Genomic DNA, 21,662 nt, shown 5'->3' on the forward strand with positions numbered 1-21,662 from the left:
AAGGGGGAAATGTGCTTCAAATGTATAGTGTGCACTAAGTCTAAATCTATATGGGACAAGTTTATTTCTGCTGGCTGTTCCAGCTGTGAAGGGCATCTGCAGCAGGTGCAAGAGTTGGGTTCCTGTTTTTGGGGGGCCAAGAGAAGATATAACAGCAGACTGGGCGTTCATACACCACCTACTGTCTATGGTTGGAAAAGGATTTGTTCCCATAGAGTCCACCTGCATCTCAGCTCTGCCACTTCTAGATTGGAGCTCCCCCAAACCTTCCTCCAATTCGAAGAGGAATAGCTAAATGTGCTGCCCTGCACCTGTTGATGGATTCTCAACAGGCCCAATAGTCAAGATGTTGGGTGTCCAACAGCAACCACAGGGCATCATGTTGGCTACCCCTAGCCTAGAACACTACCATGCCAAGAAAAGATGGAATCTGGTTTAACCTATGCTGGGATGAGGAACATGTGACCCCAACTCCTAGTATCCCAGACCACTGACCATGCTGGTTGGGAGTCAGTGAGAATCAAGCTGAAGTCTCGGCAGCTCCTGCATCTACCCCTTTGTGAAAATGCCACGCTCCTGTCATTTCTATTCTTCCATGAGCCTCACTCCCAATTTAACCTCACAATAGCAGCAATGGGGAGGGGTTTAGCACCTAGGCAGGGATAGCCAACATCAGGGCTGGTGGGGTGCGGCCACTGCCTCAGAGAAGCAGCACAGGCATTGGTGCTGATTTCAGAATTACATGCAAGATTTCTCCCAAAATGGGCACCCGCCGAGGGTGGAGCCGCTTCTCCGTCACTGGCGGGGCAGGGTGGTGCCCTCCAGATCTTGTTGGACTCCCATCAGCCCCTGCCAGCATGGCCAAAGGTTCATGATAGTGGGAACTGTAGTCCAACAAGATCTGGACGGCACCACGTAGCCAGTCCTGGCCTAAGGTTTAGAAGACAGCAAGTGGTCTCATTTTGCTGGAGGACAAACTTGGGAGGGGAGGTGGGGGAATACTGTGAATTCCGAGGATTTGCAAAAACCTGGGCTCTGGTTCTCACAAGCAGAGGCAGCAGGATTTGTCCAGGGATTCTTCTGCTTGTTGGGTATGGTGCTTGTTTAGGCACAGGAGCAGCTGCCCCTCTTAGACTCTTGCTGCAGCATACTTGCAACTTCCAGCTGGCTAGAGACTTGCCCATTTCCTTGCAGCCACAACCTCTGGGAAAGGAGAGCAGGGGAACAGAGCTGACGCGGAAGCTGAACTGCCTTCAGCGTGCTTACATTTTTGCTTAGTCACCCACCCTGAGAGAGACCAGGACAGAGAACAAACACTCCTCCGTCTGTTGAGTTCTGTCTGGCTCTGCCCAAACCAGGAGCCACGACTGCTCTCTCTCTCTCTCTCTCTCTCTCTCTCTCTCTCTTGAGAAATGGACAGATAAGCATGACCCGCCTTTGCCAACCTGGTGCCCTCTGGTCTGATGAAAAGAATGGAAACTCAGCCAATAAAATGAATGGGTATTTTCCCCTTTCTCTCTCTTCCCCATCTCCCCCCCCCCCGGCCCCCGGCCCTTCCTTGGCTCCTACATCTCAACTGGTCCTTTAAAGTTTCCTCTTTTTGCAGAAGAGAATGACTTTTAAGACATCTGGATTACTCACAGCAGAAACAGAGTGGACCTAACAAGAGACCCTGAAGGTTGTGTGTTTTCTTATCATGTTGCTTTAAGGTATCAAAGAGTGTCCTTTTCAATTGCTATCGCGCAGAAGACCGGCGATTGGACTATGACGCATGTAAACATTGAGTTCAGACCACGCAGCCTGCAAGATTAGTGCAGTGTTCTTAAGGGTGGGGGACGGGACTCCTTGCCCCCCTTTTTTTCTTTTCTTTTTTGGCGGCTTCTGTGACCGGAATTGGAGACCGTCATCCATCACAAGCTGGGCTTGCTGAATCTCTCTCCAGCATCCTTCATCTCAAAAAATAAAATAAAAAAAGGAAAAAGGAAGGGGGAAAAAAGGAATTGAGAGTGGTTGCTCTTGTCCAATTAATTTTTCTTGAAAAAAGAAAAGAGGCGGTTGCCTTCTGCCCCACTGGGCTCTGACCCCTGCTGCTCTGGCCTCAGCAAGGGGGAGGGTCTAGTGCGCCGCTTTGCCCCGTGACCGCTGGAGAAGGAATAGGTGGGCTGGCTCCACTCCTTTGGATGTTTGTCCATCAGCTGCTGGTCAATGACCCTCTGCATGTCATCCTGCAGCAGGAAGGAAAGAAGGAACGCTGTTAACAGGAAGGACAAAGAGAGAGCAGGAGGGATAAAACAAACATAAAGGGGCCAAATTCTTGGACGGTTGAGAAGCAGCAAAACCTGGGCCATCCTCAGGCTCTGGGGTCCCCCTCTCCCTTCAGTCATGCTGCCAAAAATGTTATTTTTTACTCCCTCCCACCCATATAAATAAATGGCTGTGCCAGCTTCTGCAAACAAAGTCACAAACGCAGAATAGCAGGCAGCCCAGCCTCCACAAACACAGCGCTCCTGTAGGCAGAGAGCTCACCAGGAGAGGGAGAGATCGGACTCTGTACATTGGCTCAACTGAAAACCAGCAACTTTTGCCTCCTCTGCCAATTTTATTTCCCATTACTCTTCCCGTTGCAAAATATCTGTAACTAATAACTAGGGCCTGAGCCTGCTTTTTTCCTCTCCCCTCCCTAACTCGTTTTCCTCTTGTGTCATGAATTCTTAGATTGTGAGAACATGTCTTCCCACTGATTATTTGTAAGCTGCTCTGGGAGCCTTTATTGGCTGAAGAGTGGGATAAAAATGTCTAATAATAAAAAGTAGTAGTAGAAGAAGTACTAGTGGTAGCAGTATTATACACAGATAGGCATACTAAGTTCTGCCTCTGCACAGAAACACATTCCTTGTGCATCATGGCAAAGGGCAATTTGGGTACCATTATTTAAACTGTAGTGCCTGTAGATCACTTAAATGCTAAATTGAGGTGAAATAGCTCCAAGAATCTTGCCATGAGTTCTCTCTCAGCCATCAAAGCTTTTTGCACTCGGGGCTTATGTAATGGGAGGAATGAGCTGCATGACAAGCAGACTCTGGCACTAAAAGGAGGGTTGGGGGGAATCATTATTAACCAGAAATCAGTGAAGCCAAGAGGAAAGAAACAAGAATTTCCATCTGACACATGGATTATCATCACAGCAAGGGCTCGGTTGCTAGGAACAACCATCAAATGCACATGGACACAGCGAAGACGTCTGTGCACTCATGCAGAAACACACACACTTCACTCCTACCATATCACCGCCAGCATCAGTAAAACAGACATAGCCAGTCACCTAGCTCTGAGGCCTCATCTTACACCAGCAGAGAGGATGGTCCATTAGGCTGACCAGGGCATTATCCCACCAATCTCAGCCTGCCCTTTGCCAGCCCTCACCTGCCTTCTTACTTGCACCCAGTCCAGGGGATGTCTTTGCCTGCCTCCTCTGTCTCTCTGTTGCCCTTGTACAACTCAGCAGGGAGGAGGATGGGAACAAACCTAGAACTAGTTGGTTCTGCCCATCATTGGCTCTGGCGCCACCTACTGTCAGGCTCCCTGCCTGCCGCTCCACCAGTCTCAAAGGGCACCAGCCACCACTGTTTTACATGTCTGGTAAGCAGCCAGTTGGCTATCATCTATATCAGGGGGCGGCCAGGTTTACCTGGCCTGGGCTGGTTCACTCCAGCAGAGATCCCTCTGTGCGCTGGATTGCACGTGTGAGCGAGCATGACTGTGATTTCCTGTGTCTGCACAGACGTGATTTCCGGCGCCGCGGAAGGGAGTCCCAATGGCGCGCTGCACCGGTTTAGCGCAGAGCGCGGGGACTCACTAAGCGGGCGGCTCAGTTTGGGGGTGGCTCATGGGCTGGTTAAACGACCCCCATGGGCCACCTGTGGCCCATGGGCCTTAGGTTGCCAACCCCTGATCTATAGTCATACCTCGGGTTGAAGTAGCTTTGGGTTGAGCGTTTTCGGGTTGCGCTCTGCGGCGACCCGGAAGTAACGGAACGCGTTACTTCCGGGTTTTGCCACTCGAGCATGCGCAGACGCTCAAAATGACATCATGCACATGCACGGAAGTGGTGAATTGTGACCCGCGCATGCACAGACGTGGGCTGCTTTTGCTTCAGGATGCGAACGGGGCTCAGGAACGGATCCAGAGGTACCACTGTATATGCAAATCCCCTTTGGCCTAGCAATTTCAAAGAGCATGCCAAGGAAGGGGTCATTTCTAGAATACCCCTGCCCCCCCCCCCAAGAATAATGGAAGTGATTTATTTTTAAAAAAAGAACGCACACAAAAGCTATTTCAGGCTTTAACATCAGGGATGTGGAACCTGTGGACCTCCCAAGGTTGTGGGACTACCATTCCCACCATCCCTGATGATGGCTGGTGATGATGGAAGTTGGAAGCCAACAACCTCTGCATTCCTTCCAACTTTTTCTGATGCAAAACCAAGACATGCATCTTCCGGGACGCATTCCCAGGGGAGTCATGTGACCTGCACCTCACTCGCTCTCCAAAAAAGTGCTTTTTCGAGGCAAGAGCGCAGCACGAGAGCATGCAAGATCGCAGCACCCAAAATGGCTACCGAGATCTCGCAAGAGAAAACGAGATGCCCCTTTTTTCCAGGTCACTTGAAAGGTATGCCTCTGGATAATGGGTAGGCAAACTAAGGGCCGGATCCAGTCCAATCACCTTCTAAATCCGGCCCACGGATGGTCCGGGAATCAGCATGTTTTTACATGAGTAGAATGTGTCCTTTTATAGTGGTACGTTGGGTTAAGTACTTAATTCGTTCCAGAGGTCCGTACTTAACCTGAAACTGTTCTTAACCTGAAGCACCACTTTAGCTAATGGGGCCTCCTGCTGCTGCTGCGCCGCCAGAGCACGATTTCTGTTCTCATCCTAAAGCAAAGTTCTTAACCTGAAGCACTATTTCTGGGTTAGCAGAGTCTGTAACCTGAAGCGTATGTAACCTGGTGCGTATGTAACCTGAGGTACCACTGTATTTAAAATGCATCTCTGGGTTATTTGTGGGGCATAGGAATTCGTTCCATTTTTTTCATCAAAATATCATCTGGTCCCCCACAAGGTCTGAGGGACATTGGACCAGCCCCCTGCTGAAAAAGTTTGCTGACCCCTGCTCTGGAGGGTCACAGATTCCCCATCCCTGCGTTAAAGCAAGTTGTTTTGGTCATGGGAGCAGGCCTGGCTGTTCTCATTTCTACTGAGCGATTGAGTCAGAAGTGAGGGCTGGAGAAGGCAAGACAAGCTGGGGAGAGAAAGAGGAGACAGGAAATTCAAATGGAAGAGACTGGAGGGGTTGCTTATAGGAAGGGGTGCACAGGAATAGAAATATACCAAGCACGGCGGACCACCCGTGAGGTGGGGTGATGCAGCTGCCTCAGGCAGCAGAAACCAAAGAAGCAGAGACCCCATGTATACTCTCTGCCACTTGTGCTGACCAAGAAGCAGTGCTGGCTTCCGGTGAGATCTTGCAGAGAGCACAAGGTCTCGCTGGAACCCGCCATCACCTCCATTTTGTAGCCACCACCAAGCAACCCAGCTAAGTAAGGCTACAGCACAGCATGCTCCCATTTCGCCTCAGGGGGGAAACGGGACTCCTGACACCAAGTCGGATCACTGGTCTATCTGGCCCAGTACTGTCCGCCGTATCTTTCCAGGGTTTCAAAGAAGGGGGGCTTTTTCCATCAGTACCTGCTCTCCCACTGAGCTACAGGCCAGTGTTCATATAAGCAGCAATGGGCAGCAGCTCTCCAGGGATTCTGGCAGGAGTCTATCCCAGCCTTACCTAGAGATGCTGGGGACTGAAACCTGGGAGTTTCTGCATGCAAAGCAGATGCTTGACCCGTTTGCTTTGGCCTTTACACTGAAAGTAAAGATCCCCGTCGTCATGGCTGTGAATAAAGGGCTGATCTAAACAGGAAGACAGGGAGCGGTTTGAAGTTCTCCATTCCACGTTCTTCTTATACAATGTTTTCAGCTTGTGATTATGAGTCATCTTGCTGGGGAGAGGGGCACATGGGGCCAAAACAAAACAACATGCATCTCTCTGCCAGCTGAGCAAAGTGCTCCACAGCACCAGGGCAGTGTAGTGGTTAGGGTGTTAAACTGGGTCCAGGGAGGTAAAGGGACCCCTGACCATTAGGTCCAGTCGTGGCCGACTCTGGGGTTGCGGCGCTCTTCACGCTTTATTGGCCGAGGGAGCCCAGCGTACAGCTTCTGGGTCATGTGGCCAGCATGACTAAGCTGCTTCTGGCGAACCAGAGCAGCGCACAGAAATGCCGTTTGCCTTCCCACTGGAGTGGTACCTATTTATCTACTTGCACTTTGAGGTGCTTTCGAACTGCTAGGTTGGCAGGAGCAGGGTCCGAGCAACAGGAGCTCACCCCATTGCGGGGATTCGAACCACCGACCTTCTGATCAGCAAGTCCTAGGCTCTGTGGTTTAACCTGCAGCGCCACCCGCATCCCTGGGACCAGGGAGACCACGGTTCAAATGCCTGCTCTGCTCACTGGCTGACCCCAGGCCAATCACAGTCAGTGGCAGAGCTTCATGCTCCGGCACCGGGGAGGGGGCGCAGAGTGCGGTTGGGGGTGGGGCTGGTGCGCATCCCAGAGGCGTGACACGCCTCCCACAGGGGCATGACAGGCGTCCTGGGGGTGTGGCAAGCCGCCTGGGGGCAGGCGGGGGGGGCAGCCACGATAGCACCCTACTGGGATTGAGCTGCCCCCACACTCCTCTTCCTCCATCACAGTCCCTCAGCCTAAGCTACCTCACAGGGCTGTTGTGAGATATTAAAGGGAAGAGCCATATGCACCACTGAGAGGTCTTTGGAGGAAAAATCATCATTGGTCCATGAAGTTCAATATTATCAACACTGACTGGCAGCAGCTCTCTAGGATATAGGGCAGGCTTCCTCAACCTCGGCCCTCCAGATTTTTTTGAGACTACAATTCCCATCATCCCTGACCACTGGTCCTGCGAGCTAGGGATCATGGGAGTTGTAGGCCAAAAACATCTGGAGGGCCAAGGTTGAGGAAGCCTTTCCCTACCTGGAGAGGCCGGGGATTGAACCAGGGACCTTCTGCATGGAAATCAAGAGCTCCCCACCCTGGAACTATATGTGCTCAGTGATTTAGTTCTAAACAGTGCTTGGAATGAACTAGGGTGGTTTAACAAAGTTTACTGAATTAGTTTTGAAAAGCTATGTTCCCCCCACCATTTCCAGATGAACTGAATGTGAATTAAATTCATGAGCAATTTCTAGTTCATTTTCAAGTTCATTCTATGGCACTCCCCCACCCTCTTTAGACTCTTTGGGCCTTTTGGGCCAGGACAGATTTTGAAAAAGGAGCTTCTTCACACAGTGCGCAGTTAAACTAGGGACCTCGCGCAGGATGCAGGAATGGCCACCAGCTTGGATGGCTTTAAAGGAGGATCAGATAACCTCGCTGAGGAGAACAAGGCCAGGGCTCAGTTCCGGTACTTCTCAGGTGGGCCCCATTGCCATTCTAAGAGAACGAGGGAGACATTCGTGGTGAGTTCTGGCACCTCTTTTTCTAGAAAAATAGCACTAGATAAGGCTATCAATGGCTACTAGCCATGATGGCTACGCTAGACCTCCACCTTTGAAGGTATCGATGCTTCTGCATTCTAATTGCTGGAATAAGAATAATAATGCAAGATATTTGTTATGTACAGAGTTGAATAGGATCCAAAATGCAGCAGTCTGATTGGTCCTAGAACAATAGGATCCAAAATGCAGCAGTCTGATTGGTCCTAGAACAATGCAGCAGTCTGATTGGTCCGCAGGAGCCACCCAATCCAGCTCCAGGTGGAAATGAATCCGCAACCTGATTGGCCTACAGGAGAATCCAGGAATTAGCCAATCATGTGCGGCCCATTGTGTAAATAATGTACCGTATTTTTCGCCCCATAGGGCGCACCGCCCCATAGGACGCACCTAGGTTTTTGAGGGGGGGGGGAAATAAAGAAAAAAAATTTTATTCCCCCCCCGGTGCGGGGCTGGCACGGGGGAAGCCCGAGCTTCCCCCAACCCCAGCCCCGAGAACAGCCTGCTATCTGCAAGCCTAGGGAGCCCGGCGAGAAGTCAACTTCGTGCCGGGCTCCCTAGGGTTGCGCAGAGCTGCGCAAAGCCCGGGGCTGCAGGCAGCTCTGTGCAACCCTCGGGAGACCGACGTGAAGTCGCGCCGGCCTCCCTAGGGTTGCGCAGAGCTGCCTGAAGCCTGGAGAGCGAGAGGGGTCGGTGCGCACTGACCCCTCTCGCTCTCCAGGCTTCAGCGAAAGCCTGCATTCACCCCATAGGATGCACACACATTTCCCCTCCATTTTTGGATGGGAAAAAGTGTGTCCTATAGGGTGAAAAATACGGTATATAAAGCAAATATTTTGGGGAAACTTTCATTCCTCACTACTATGAGCTGAATAAAGAGCATGAAATCCACACTCGACTCCGAGTATATTTCAATGTTACTACAAGTCCATGCTCTGGAAAGGAAAGCATGTGTTTAAAAAGAGAGACACTAGTCCACAAGACAGGCAAGCAAATTCAGAAAGGTACTTTTGAGAAGAGAGAGAGAGAGAGAAACTGTGACATGCTCATGGAAGATGAGAAGAGTGACGTGCCCACAGAGTTGATTCTGTGGGTGCCTATGAGATGCTCACATTCTCCCCCCCCCCCCGAGGATGAAGTGAGACTGAACTGGGATGAGATGAAGCAGGATGAGGTGGGTAAGGAGAGAGGTGGGTGGGCGCTCACCTTAAAGGCAGGAGGGGTGTACGACTAAAGCTGTTGTTACGGGAACTGAGAAAGGCCACACTAGATCAGAAACCAAAGGAGCCATATTGTAAAAAGGCCTGAGGAAGCAAACTGGAAGCAGAGGAGAGAAGAGAGAGAGAGAAAGAGAGAGGAGAAGACGGAGAAGTTGAAAACTGGGGTGGGAAAAGGTCAACCAGGGGGAGGTTTCTGTCGATCACAGGGAAGTAGGAAAATCAGGCCTAGTTCAATAACACATGCATGTATGTCACCGCTGTGCAAGGTTTAGGCAAGTGAATCAGGATGAGTGCACAAAAAAGGGACTTCTGGTGGAATCCGCAAAGCATTTCTGACTTAAGATCATCGGGGCTGGGGAGGAGGGCTCTGTGCTGCTACTCCACACTCCCCTTTCCCTCTTACCTGCCACGCCTCCAGCTGCTGCGAAAGGTTCAGCTTCTGCTGAATAGCATCCAAGAGCTGACTATTCAGTGACATCATGTCCATCTTGCATTTGGCTAGCTCCATTTCGACAGCGTTCTTCCTGAAAAGCAAAAGCAGAAGACGGTCATTTCTCGGGAGACCCTCTGCCATTGCTTGCTTTTTGGATTTAGAAACAGCCCGAGCAACGTGGCAATTCATGGACAATAAAGGACGGTCCATGTGTGAACAGAGAGGAAGGCAATATGGTGCCCCCCGGATGTCATTGCACGCCAACTCCCATCACCCCTAACCATTGGTCATGCTGGCTGAGTCTCATGGAAGTTGGGAGTCCAACTGGCATTCTGCCAGCTTTTGAAGATGTGACTGTTATTTTCCGTTGATCTCTTCCTATTTTAATTATGGCATGTATTGTTTTTATTTATTTATTTTTCTCCATGGTAAATCTTTATTGGTTTAAAATACAAATATACAACGAAGATAAGTATAGAAGAGTTAAATACAAAAAAAAGAAAACATCAAGACATAAAAGTAAGAAATTTTACTTTTTTACTTAATTACGGCATGTTTTAATGGGGTTGTTTTATCATGTACTTTAATTAGGGAGGTTTATATATTCACACGTGTAATCAATTTTTATACATGTAAACTGCTTGGAAGCCGAAGTTGGCAGTAAGAGATAGACAGACAGACAGACAGACAGATAGATAGATAGATAGATAGATAGATAACATAACATCAGCTAACCCCACCAAACAAATCAGAATGAATGCCACTGCGGTCAAATCTTCTTGCAAACCAATCAGGACAAGTGCTCAATAAACAGGTAATCTGGAAGCACCCCGAGTCACCAGATGGCCCTCTACAAATTGGGGATGAGGCTGCCTGGAAAGACCTCTTCCACCCACCCACTGATCTGGCTGAAAAGAGTTCAAAACACCGCAGAAGCAGAACAGCAGAAGGACTGAAAGGGGGAAGGAAGGCTGGGAGCCTTAATAAGGACTGTGCTAACAAAAGTGGCCCAGGGAGTCAGGGGAGGTGATCATTATACAGTGGTACCTCTGGTTACGAACTTAATTCGTTCCAGAGGTCCGTTCTTAACCTGAAACCGTTCTTAACCTGAGGTACCACTTTAGCTAATGGGGCCTCCCACAGCTGCCAGGACACGATTTCTGTTCTCATCCTGAGGTAAAGTTCTTAACCTGAGGTACTACTTCCGGGTTAGCAGAGTCTGTAACCCGAAGTGTTTGTAACCCAAGGTGTTTGCAACCCGAAGTACCACTGTACTGGACTGTATGAAATACAAGAGGGTGAACTTGCGTACAGTGGTGTCTGGGGTTAAGAACTTAATTCGTTCTGGAGGTCTGTTCTTAACCTGAGGTACCACTTTAGCTAATGGGGCCTCCTGCCGCTGCACGATTTCTGTTCTCACCTTGAAGCAAAGTTCTTAAACCAAGGTACTATTTCTGGGTTAGCGGAGTCTGTAACCTGAAGCGTCTGTAACCTGAAGTGTCAGTAACCTGAGGTACCACTGTACATGGCATTTCACAGAATCATAGAGATGTAAGAGATCCTCAAAGGTAATCAAGTCCAACCCCCCAGTCAATGCAGGAATTCCATTATTATAGCATTTCTGATAGGTGGCAACACAGCTATCTGCTTGATAAAAGGAAAGCTCTGCTGGACCAGGCCAGTGGCCCATCTAGTCCAGCCTTCTGTTCACACAGTGGCCCACCGGATGCATACAGAAAGTCTGCAAGCAGGATTTGAGTGCAGCAGGATTTGAAGGAACTTGGGACCTTCTACATGCCAAGCAGCTGCTCTATCACTGAGTTACAGATCTTCCCCTATGTGGAACAGCACTGGAATCAAAGCTAAACCTGTCTGCTGCCTTGAACCATCCCAGAGCCTGGAAAGAGGGATAGGTAAAGGTAAAGGGACCCCTGACCATTAGGCCCAGTCGTGGCCGACTCTGGGGTTGCGGCGCTCATCTCGCTTTACTGGCCGAGGGAGCCGGCGTACAGCCTCCGGGTCATGTGGCCAGCATGACTAAGCCGCTTCTGGCGAACAAGAGCAGCACACGGAAACGCCGTTTACCTTCCCGCTGGAGTGGTACCTATTTATCTACTTGCACTTTGACGTGCTTTCAAACTGCTAGGCTGCAGGAGCAGGGACCGAGCAATGGGAGCTCACCCCGTCGCAGGGATTCGAACCGCCGACCTTCTGATCGGCAAGTCCTAGGCTCTGTGGTTTAACCCACAGCGCCACCCACGTCCCTGGAAAGAGGGATAGGTTTGTTTAAATTAATATATCCGTATTTTAAGATGTATCACGGATCACGTTTCAGCAAAATATACCTGCGGCTTCCAAGATAGACGACCAGAACAAGTAAGTCCTGCACTGCATAATCCCCTTACTGCTGAATGAATATTAAAAACACTGGGACTCGTACAGCCCCAGAACGGCAGCTGGTTTCCATGGATACAGGAGAGCCAGTAACCCACACACATACTAAAATATCAAAAGCTGCCTTTTGCATCCAAAACTCAGCAGTTGGCAGTTCCTTCCCTTAGCCAACAGGTGGCAGCGCTACAATGGCTCTTTAAACAGAGATCTGTATGCTTCCTGTTCTACGTGCTAAAAAGGTCCCCTTGAGTGATGATGGTGACAGAGTCCTTGAAGATAAGGAGATTGAGCCATTGCATAGCTTCCCCCAATACAAATCTGGTTGTGTCCCCGTTTTTGGCAAATATAAGAAATGATTTATATTTGGGGAAGTATAAATATATTTATATAAGAAATAATTTATATTTTGGGAAAGGACCATAGCTCCATGGGAGAGCATCTGCTTTGCATACAGAAAGTCCCAGGATCAATTCATACCCTCTCCAGGTAGGGACAGGAGAGAGACACCTCTGAAATCCTGGAGGACCACTAAAAAGGTAAAGGGACCCCTGACCATTAGGTCCAGTCGTGGCCGACTCTGGGGTTGTGGCGCTCATCTCGCTTTATTGGCCGAGGGAGCCAGCATACAGCTTCCGGGTCATGTGGCCAGCATGACTAAGCTGCTTCTGGCGAACCAGAGCAGCACACGGAAACGCTGTTTACCTTCCCGCCGGAGCGGTACCTATTTATCTACTTGCACCTTGACATGCTTTCAAACTGCTAGGTTGGCAGGAGCAACGGGAGCTCACCCCGTTGCAGGGATTCGAACCACCGACCTTCTGATTGGCAAGTCCTAGGGGAGGATCACTACCAGTTGGTATAAACAAAACTAAGCTAGGTGGACCCATGATCTGACTCAGAATAAGACAGCTTCCTATGTTCGTAACTGGCAAGGAGGCTAAATCACCACTGAGTGGCAATTAGGATAATGGATCAATAATTTTAAAAAGACAGATTTAACAATATCGCTTTGGCATTCCTACCAGTGCTCTGTAACGACAGCTATACATCAGTGTGGGTGGTCCAGAGGCAAAATGGCTGAAGACCTGGCAAAAAGCCTGTTGATAAGCTGCTGTTGTTGGCATCCATCTGTCTCAGACAATGGAGTGTGCCTCCGGGGGTGAAGTCAAGCCAAACATGACTTCTCTGGGGTGCAAAACCTGGGCAGTGTGTATGGAGGTCCTGGGCCATACAGTGGTACCTCGGGTTAAGAACTTAATTCATTCTGGAGGTCCGTTCTTAACCTGAAACTGTTCTTAACCTGAAGCACCACTTTAGCTAATGGGGCCTCCTGCTGCTGCCACGCCACTGGAGCACGATTTCTGTTCTCATCCTGAAGCAAAGTTCTTAACCTGAGGTACTATTTCTGGGTTAGCGGAGTCTGTAACCTGAAGCATCTGTAACCCGTGGTACCACTGTACAGACGATAAGAGCCCTCTCTCAGTATACAAGGCACCACCCAACTGTCTCAGGGACTCCACTCTAGATTTTTTTTCTCCCCAAAATATCCCATAAGGCAGCAGAGGATTAGGATTAGAGTTTTCCTTCTCCTAGATGGGCTCCTTTCCCAGGCTGTTGAGCCCCATCTGCCTCTCATCTCCCTCTATGGCAAGTGCAGAAACCACCTTCTTGACTGTTGGAGAAACTATTGGTATCGTCCGCTCAATCTGCCAGAGCCTGTCTGTGCATGCAAAGGAAGTCCCTAACTAACAACAAGGGTTTGAGACCCAGATAAACTGTAATATTCTGTAAATGGGAAGGGTGGTGGCTCAGTGGTAGAACATCTGCTTTGTATGTAGAAAGTCTCTTGTTTCGATTCCTGGCATCTCCAGGTAGGGCTGGGAATGTCCCGCATTTGAAACTCTAAATAGCTGCTACCAATAAGCTGGACAATACAATAAGCTGAGTTAGATGGACCAATGGCATTTGTTGTTTAGACTTTTAGTCGTGTCCAACTCTTCGTGACCCCATGGATCAGAGCAGGCTAGGCACTCCTGTCTTCCACTGCCTCCCGCAGTTTGGTCAGACTCATGCTGGTAGCTTCGAGAACACTGTCCAACCATCTCGTCCTCTGTCGTCCCCTTCTCCTTGTGCCCTCCATCTTTCCCAATGGAATAAGGTGTAAATATAAGGCAGTTTGCTATGACTCCAGCTCCCTGACCATTGGCTGCGCTGGCTGGGCCTTATGGAAGCTGCAGCCAAAAACATCTAGAGGGGACCTAGCTAAGGAAGGCTGCCATAATCAAACTAAGCAGCAGATTAATTTTGGTGCATTTTGGGGTTTTGATTTCGCCCTTCTCCATGGATTCAAAACAATACACATTCACATGCATGATGGAGGTTTTGCATCTGCTTGACGTACACTGTTTCTGACAACCTGCTACATTCCCCAGCTCTGCAGGATTGCAAATTAATTGTTCTATATAGAAAAGAACAGGGATGCGGGTGGCGCTGTGGGTTAAACCACAGAGCCTAGGACTTGCCGATCAGAAGGTCAGCGGTTCGAATCCCCGCGACGGGGTGAGCTCCTGTTGCTCGGTCCCTGCTCCTGCCAACCTAGCAGTTGGAAAGCACCTCAAAGTGCAAGTAGATAAATAGGTACCGCTCCAGCAGGAAGGTAAACGGCATTTCCGTTCGCTGCTCTCGTTCACCAGAAGCAGCTTAGTCATGCTGGCCACATGACCTGGAAGCTGTACGCCAGCTCCCTCAGCCAATAAAACAAGATGAGCGCCGCAACCCCAGAGTCGGTCACTGGACTGGACCTAATGGTCAGGGGTCCCTTTACCTTTCTAGAAAAGAACAGTGATGTTTTTGCAGGACACCTGGGGAGCCTGTGGCCCTCCAGGATTCCAAGGTACAATTCCAATCACCCCAACCGTTGATCATGCTGGCTGGGGATGATGGGAGTTGGAGTCCAATGACGTTTGAAGAGCCACTGGTTCTCCACCCCTGGCTGACTTTTCACTGAGCTTCTTGTCACACACAAAGCCATCACGATGCAGCTGCCCCTTTCCCTGGGTGTCACAACCCCACACGTCTTTAAAAAATAATCCATCTTACTTGGCGATTGCTTCATCCCGATCCCTGATAGCCTTCAAGAGTTGTTCGCTCATATCCTTATCATCTACTGATCCCCGGAGTCTGTCCCGTTCCTCTTTCAGGGAAGTCATCTCTACACTCAGTAGCGTCACCTGATAAGAAGCAGAAGAAAAATTAACCTTTGATTGCCACTCATTGAATGGCAAGAATAAGGGACTGGACTGACGCTCTGGAGGTGCCGCAAGGAAAAGATTGTGGATAGGGAACTGTGCTTGTCATATCACAACCACAGTTATAAATGGGGTATTTTGAGGGGGGAGACAGGAACAAAAATGGTCGCAATCTTGAGACACTGCATTCTGGAGGTTTTATGTAAGCCAGATCACATGGCTGTAGGAATAAATATTAAAACCTTAAATTCCTAAAAAGAACCTACAGCGGAGAAAAACTTGAAAAAGCCACCATGCTGGTTTTCAAACCTCATGTTTTTAAACCAGACTGGTGGTCCTCCAAATGTTTTGGACTACATCTCTCTTCGGTGCTGGGCTAACAATCTGGAAGGCACCAGGTTAGAGTGAGGCTGTTTTAAGTAATTCCCATCAGTGAAAGGAACCACATTAGGATTTTTGAACATTTCAAGGTCACTAATACAGAATTCGTGGTTACCACAGCTAGCTGAAACACTATAAAAAATCATGTCCTCAGCACCACCCTTCAGTTACAAGAGAAATTGAAAATTGGCCACTGCAGAGTTTTGAGGACCACATAGCTTTGCTTACTTTTTGCAGCTAGTCTTCTCCATATATTTAGGGCTTATCTCCTACAATTAGGCTCAGCAAATATAACAGCAGCTTAATTTAACATGGATTAAGTTTGTGCGCGCACACACGTGTCCATGTTCCTTAAGGATTTACAATCAATCAATTAAAAAAACACCACGTAAATGGATCCAGACGGAAAAAGTATAGCTGGGGAGGGGAAGAGGGGAGTGGGTTTTAAACCCATTTAATATATAGAGATAACTCAAGAAAAACAATAAAGTCCGCCACATATAGAGAATGATCAGTTCACAGGAACATGGGGAAGCGGATTACAGTGGTACCTCGGGCTACATACACTTCAGGTTACAGACTCCGCTAACCCAGAAATAGTACCTCGGGTTAAGAACTTTGCTTCAGGATGAGAACAGAAATCGTGCTCTGGCGGCGCGGCGGCAGCAGGAGGCCCCATTAGCTAAAGTGGTGCTTCAGGTTAAGAACAGTTTCAGGTTAAGAATGGACCTCCTGAACGAATTAAGTACGTAACCAGAGGTACCACTGTATAGGATTCAGGACTGGGCACACATACCAGTGCATTTGCTTGCTGGCCTCCCTCCTCAGGCTCCAGGGGCAGCTGGCACCCATTGGGACTGGTGTGGGAGAAGGCAAGGATGCCCAACAGTAGGTGGTGCCAGAGCCAATGAAAGACAGAGTCAACCAAATCTACTTTTGTCTCCATCTTGCTCCCTGCTGTGCCACAGAAGGGCAACACTGAGACTAAGCGGATGGAAGATGGAGCAAGGTTGTTTTCTGCTGCTGCAAAAGCTCAGACTCGAACCAGTGGATTCAAAATACAAGAAATGAGATTCCAACTAAACATTAGGAGGGACTTTCTGATGGTAAGAGCTGTCTGATGGTGGAACAGACTCCCTCAGAAAGTGGTGCCCTCTCCCTCTTTGGAGGTTTATAAACAGAGGCTGGACAGCCATCTGTCAGGAATTCTTCAGTTGTGATTCCTGCATTGCGGAGAGTTGGACTAGATTCCTCTTTAGTGACTTCCTCTTGGGTGAGAAAATAGGCAGGTGAGCCTGGCTGAGGGCAGAATGAGCTTGATGGGACAGACCCCCATTCACCCTAATGGGCAATCATTCAATGGCAGGCCCTCTCTCAGAGGCCTGATGCTTATCAGTTTTTATAGTCTGCCTTTCCAGGCCGACTCTTTTTTTATTAATATACTTGTGCCCAGCTCTGCTTGGAAATTCTAAGAAACAAACAAACATCAGTGGAGTTTTGAAATCAGAAGTTAAAACGATTGTGCTTTAGAAAGGTTCAGTCCACCATTCAAAATGGTGTCCAACTGCATCCAAATATAGAGGGAAAACCTGTTCCTCAATCTCAGCAACCAAAACTGGTGTACAATATCCCCAAACAAAAATTAACAATTAAACAAAAATTAAACCAAGGGTGGGAAACCTCTGGCCCTTCAGATGTTCTTGGCCAAGGTATCAGGAGGAATTTTGAGAGTTATAGTCCAGCAATACTGAAACAGCCACAAGCCTCTCCTCCCTTTAACTGGACAGTAAGATTGAAACGATGTAAACAAGCTACGTAATTCCATGACAACTCAAACCAGCAACAGAAAACAAATGAGCTCAAAGGAGTTTAGTCAGGGTAGTATGCAACTGAATTGCTGGGAAGCGCCAACGAAAGAGGAATGGCAGACAAAATTAATGGACAAGGCAGAATTGGATAAAATGGCAGGAAGGATTTGAAACCTGCGGGACCAGAGATTTACAGAAGATTGGAAGAAATATACAAACTATTTGAAGAGCAACTGTAATCAACAAATTACGCTAGTAGGACTACAAGAAGTTTTGTAAGGAGAAATATATGAAATATTGCAAAGTAGAGAAAGAATAGAGATATTAGTTATGCGATTTAAATGTAATAGTGAAAGTAAGAAATGTAAATTAAGTGAAAATTTTCAGATGTGATTGATGGAAGTAAAAGAATTGTATAAGATATAAAAGTATGTTTAATTATGGTTGAAAATGATATGTTAAAAAAGCTAATAAAAATTTATATAGTAAAAAAAAGAATTGCTGGGAAGTGCTGGTGAGGGTAGTGTTGCTGTGGTCAGATCTTGTTTCGGTTTCTCATTGGCATATGACTGGCCAGAGTGAAAAGAGGTTGCTGGGATAGATAGACCTTTGGATAGTCAGAGGTGCATGCTTACCTGGCTATGGAGCTGCTGCAGCTCTTCCAGGCTCTGCCTCAGTTTCCCCCTTTCGCCTTCCATCAACTCCCTCAAGGCTCTCGAATCTTCGCTCGTCTGCTTGATCTGTTCTTCTAAGGCATCATCATCACTTCGCCGTGAGCTCTGGGAACCATAATGAAACAAAGAAAGAAAAGTGAAATCAGCAGAGGTTTGGCAGTGGAAGAAAGGAGAGATCCAGGAGGGACCACACAAAGTTCAGTTAGGGACAGGTGACTCTGAAGGTTAATTCTTCTCAGTTTCACCTTTTCCCAGTTTTAAGTCTGGTTCTCCACATTTCCACACCAGTTTGCAAATTTTTAATAGAAGTCCTCATAGAAACTCATCAGCATTTTAGCGCCAATTTCTTCCCATATACAGTGGGACCTTGGTTCTCAAACTTAATCCGTTCCAGAAGTCCAAAACAAAGGCCTGCTTTCCCTTAGAAAGTAATGTAAAACTGAACAATCCATTCCAGACTTTTAAAAAGAACCCCTAAAACAGCAATTTGACATGAATTTGACTATCTAACAAGACCGTTGATCCATAAAATGAAAGCGATAAACAATGTACTTCAGGCACACAATCAATCAATCAATCAATCAATCAATCAGTAACTGAACAGGATTCCACACAGTCACAAAAACAAAAATGAGCTGCAAATACAAAAATGCAAAAAAAGAAGAAGCAAAAACAGACAGACCTCAGCGTAACACTCAAAACAGAAGCGTGGCACTCAAACTGGAGAACGTTCAGCTTCCAAAAATAGTTCGCAAACCGGAAAACTTACTTCCGGGTTTGCAGTGTTTGGGTTCCAAGTTGTTTGAGTACCAAGGCGTTTGAGAACCAAGGTACCACTGTACACAGTTTTGCAAAGCAACTTTCTCTGCTATAATGCACCTGTATGCTATTTCTATGCACACTATACCCTTGTATGTGCATTTTTATCCCATTAGTTGGCAGCATTGCAAAATTTAGAGAAGTGCAAATTGGGATGGCAGTGTTTGGGTTGGGTGTTTCATTCTGGAAAGTGCAAATTAGGTACTGTGGCGATCACACAGGGTCCCCGGACGTTTGACGGTCTACTGATCCCTGTGCCATCACTGTGATTGCTTCCCCGCTGCCACCAACCCGTTTCTCTCGGGTACACACGGAGTCCAGACAGTTGTTAACATTAACAAATAATCAAGTTTATTTTATAGGCATGAACAAGCTTGTGGTTTCAGTTAATTTTTCTTGGCAGTTTCTTAATGTTAGTTTCTTTACTGACCTATACGTTCCTAACAACTTCAAACTTCAACTATCTATCTGATTCCACCTAACAGTTCCTCTCACTCTCTCACAACACAACTTGACCAACCCACAGACTTATCCTCCCTCTTCCTTCTCCAACTCCCAACTCTCAACTGACTTTCACACAACTCTAACTCCTCCCCTTGGGTTCCCACTGGCCAATCACTTCACCCTCATTTAACCCTTTCCTTATGACCCACCTAGGAGGGCAAACACCACAGGTACATTTGCTTCAAATGTGAGCTTCAAATCTCTCCCCCTTACCGTGGAGTCTGTGCCATCTATAACACTTTGGATCAGCCTCTTCAACTCGCTGAGGGCAGCCCGCAAACTACCAGCCGGCACATCTTTGGCCGAGGAGGTTTCCGATGACTCGTCCATGGAAGAGTCCGTGGACACCGCAGAATCCGCACTGTCGTTTCCTCGAAGGTGAGTGCACAAGTATCGGACCTGGCAGTAGGCCTCCCAGAGCTGGAGTCTGAGCTGTGATGAGAATGCAGAAAGGACTGTTCTAGGGAGTTGTGACAGGTGCTGATTGGGACTAATAGGGTGGAAAGCAGGGAGTCCAACAGTAGGTGGCGCCAGAGCCAATGGCAGGCAGCGCCAAAGAACCCTACTCTTGCCCCCATCTTCCTCCCTGCTGAGTTCTAGAAGGACAACACTGAGTCTAAGGAAGAGGCAAGCAATTGGGGCCGGCTGAGGACAGACTGAGGTTGGTGGGGCAGTACCCCTGTTTCCCTAATGGACCAAGTCTCCATTTGACCTGGGGTGGCACTTTTCCATATATTTCGAACAAAGAAGCACACTTGGGGCCAAGCTAGGCATGACTTTTGACACATAGCTTGTCCTTGTGGAATTGATTACCCTTCTGCCCCCAGCAAATAAATTATTAGTATTAAATATTATTGTGTGCCAACCATAAAAGAGCAAATCGTGAGAAATCAAGTTGATGACTGGATGTCAAATGCAGATCAGGAACATTCAGGGAACACCGGAGTATTCGGAGAATGTGCAACACAAACGTTTGCGGACGGAGGATTTTAGGAAGGAAGTCCACTATGGTTCTACCACACACATTTAAACACACCTGTGCTGCACCCAATTCTTCTGGAGCCAAGAGTTTTGATGCTACCTGTTCTCTCTCTTGCTCCAGTTCCTCGGCCTCCATGCTCTGCTCAATCTCTGACAGCAAAGACGTGCTGGTAGAGTTGAAATTCTGGAGGCTTCTCTCCTCGCTGAGTTCATCTACCTTTAGCTGCAGTTGCCGATAAGACAGTCTCACCTCCTGAAGTTCTAACTGGTTCTGATGCAACTGGCACAAGAAATTATAAAGATATATTTTTCATTTATATATTATTATTAATCATCATCATCATCCTCCACCCTTCACCATAAGGTCACAGAGCAGGCTTCAGCAATATAAAATACAAGATAAAAAACAGTTAAAACAATTTACAATCAGAAGAATAGGGTGGGTCTTAAAATATATATGTGCATTTCATGAAAACTGCATTGTGAATGTGCCAGACACACCTCTGTGGGGAGGGATTCCCACAGCTTCACATGCCTGCATGATGCCAGTATTTTATTAGTTAAAATTAGCATGCCTTTACACCTGTTCACTGTATTCACAACATTGTGTTTTTGTTTTTAGGTAAACAATTAAAAAAACATAAATGAGGCTTTTACAACACAATCCTACATGTCTTTTAAAAACATTGTGCAGCTCCAAAACAGCTCAAATGCCGTTTATTTCAGTCTGTTTTCTATTCACTGTTTTTATTCATTGCTAATGTTTTAACAGCTATTGTTCATGTTTAAGGGAGAATAATGTGGTTTTAACTGGATGATCATACCCTTTTGTTTAATCATCATTATTGTATTTTACAAAGATTTAAGCTGTATCCAGTTAATCTTACTCAGAGTAGACTCATTAAAAATAATGGGCATGGCTGCCTTGGATCCATTAATTTCAGCGAGTCCCACTTAGGTTGGATAGAAAGCTTTGAATGCTGCTTCGAAGGGACAATTAAACACTAAGAGACAGAAAATACCATATTTTTCTGTGTATGACTAGCCTTTTCCCCTAAAAATAATGACAAAAATTAGGGGGTGTCTTATACACAGATACATCTCCCCCCATTTTCTTAAACCTGAGTCCCCCAAAATATACATGGGGGCGTCTTATAGACGAAAAAATACAGTAAATTGGGCACATAAACAAATCAATGCTACCCATAATAAATATAACTCAATACAATTTTAATGCATATTTTATATTCTCTGTAAACCACTTTAGAGGTTATAGTTACTGTTCAGTGGCATACACGTTTTTGTTAAGTATAATAATAAACTAAAATACATGTTTTCTGAACAGGAAGTCCCACTGAATTCAATGGGGCTCACTACCAGGGAAGCAGGTCTAGGATTGCAGCAGCAGCTTTCGAGAATATGCAGCAGGGAAGGGGAATCTGTAGCCCTCCAGATTTCATTGGAGTTCAGCTCCCATTAACTCTGACCCACATGGTGAATGGTCAAGAATGATGGGAGCTGTAGTCCAGGGACATCCGGCGGGCCATGGGCTCCCCTTTCCTCCCACTGACGA

The 21,662-nt window shown here is 47.4% G+C and overlaps 1 protein-coding gene across 5 annotated transcripts in view; it reads right to left on the bottom strand.

The window, feature by feature from the left end:
- Positions 1-1,679: 1,679 nt before the first annotated feature.
- Positions 1,680-21,662, bottom strand: part of BICDL1 (BICD family like cargo adaptor 1) — a 58,676-nt gene continuing 38,693 nt past the window's right edge. For 2 of the 5 annotated variants that reach the window (XM_082203200.1, XM_082203199.1), the window contains 6 exons: positions 20,145-20,369; positions 19,322-19,540; positions 17,747-17,890; positions 14,774-14,904; positions 9,251-9,371; positions 1,680-2,225 (listed from right to left, as the gene is read on the bottom strand). In XM_082203200.1, coding sequence (XP_082059326.1) covers positions 2,025-2,225; positions 9,251-9,371; positions 14,774-14,904; positions 17,747-17,890; positions 19,322-19,540; positions 20,145-20,369 — 1,041 coding nt within the window. In that variant the 3' untranslated portion in view covers positions 1,680-2,024. Of the gene's footprint in view, positions 2,226-8,833; positions 8,945-9,250; positions 9,372-14,773; positions 14,905-17,746; positions 17,891-19,321; positions 19,541-20,144; positions 20,370-21,662 lie in introns of all 5 variants that reach the window. The other 3 variants (XM_082203202.1, XM_082203201.1, XR_014214494.1) reach the window with 2 other exon arrangements.

This window comes from Podarcis vaucheri (genome assembly GCF_965113315.1).
Source record: "Podarcis vaucheri genome assembly, chromosome: 16".
NCBI classification, from domain to species: domain Eukaryota; kingdom Metazoa; phylum Chordata; class Lepidosauria; order Squamata; family Lacertidae; genus Podarcis; species Podarcis vaucheri.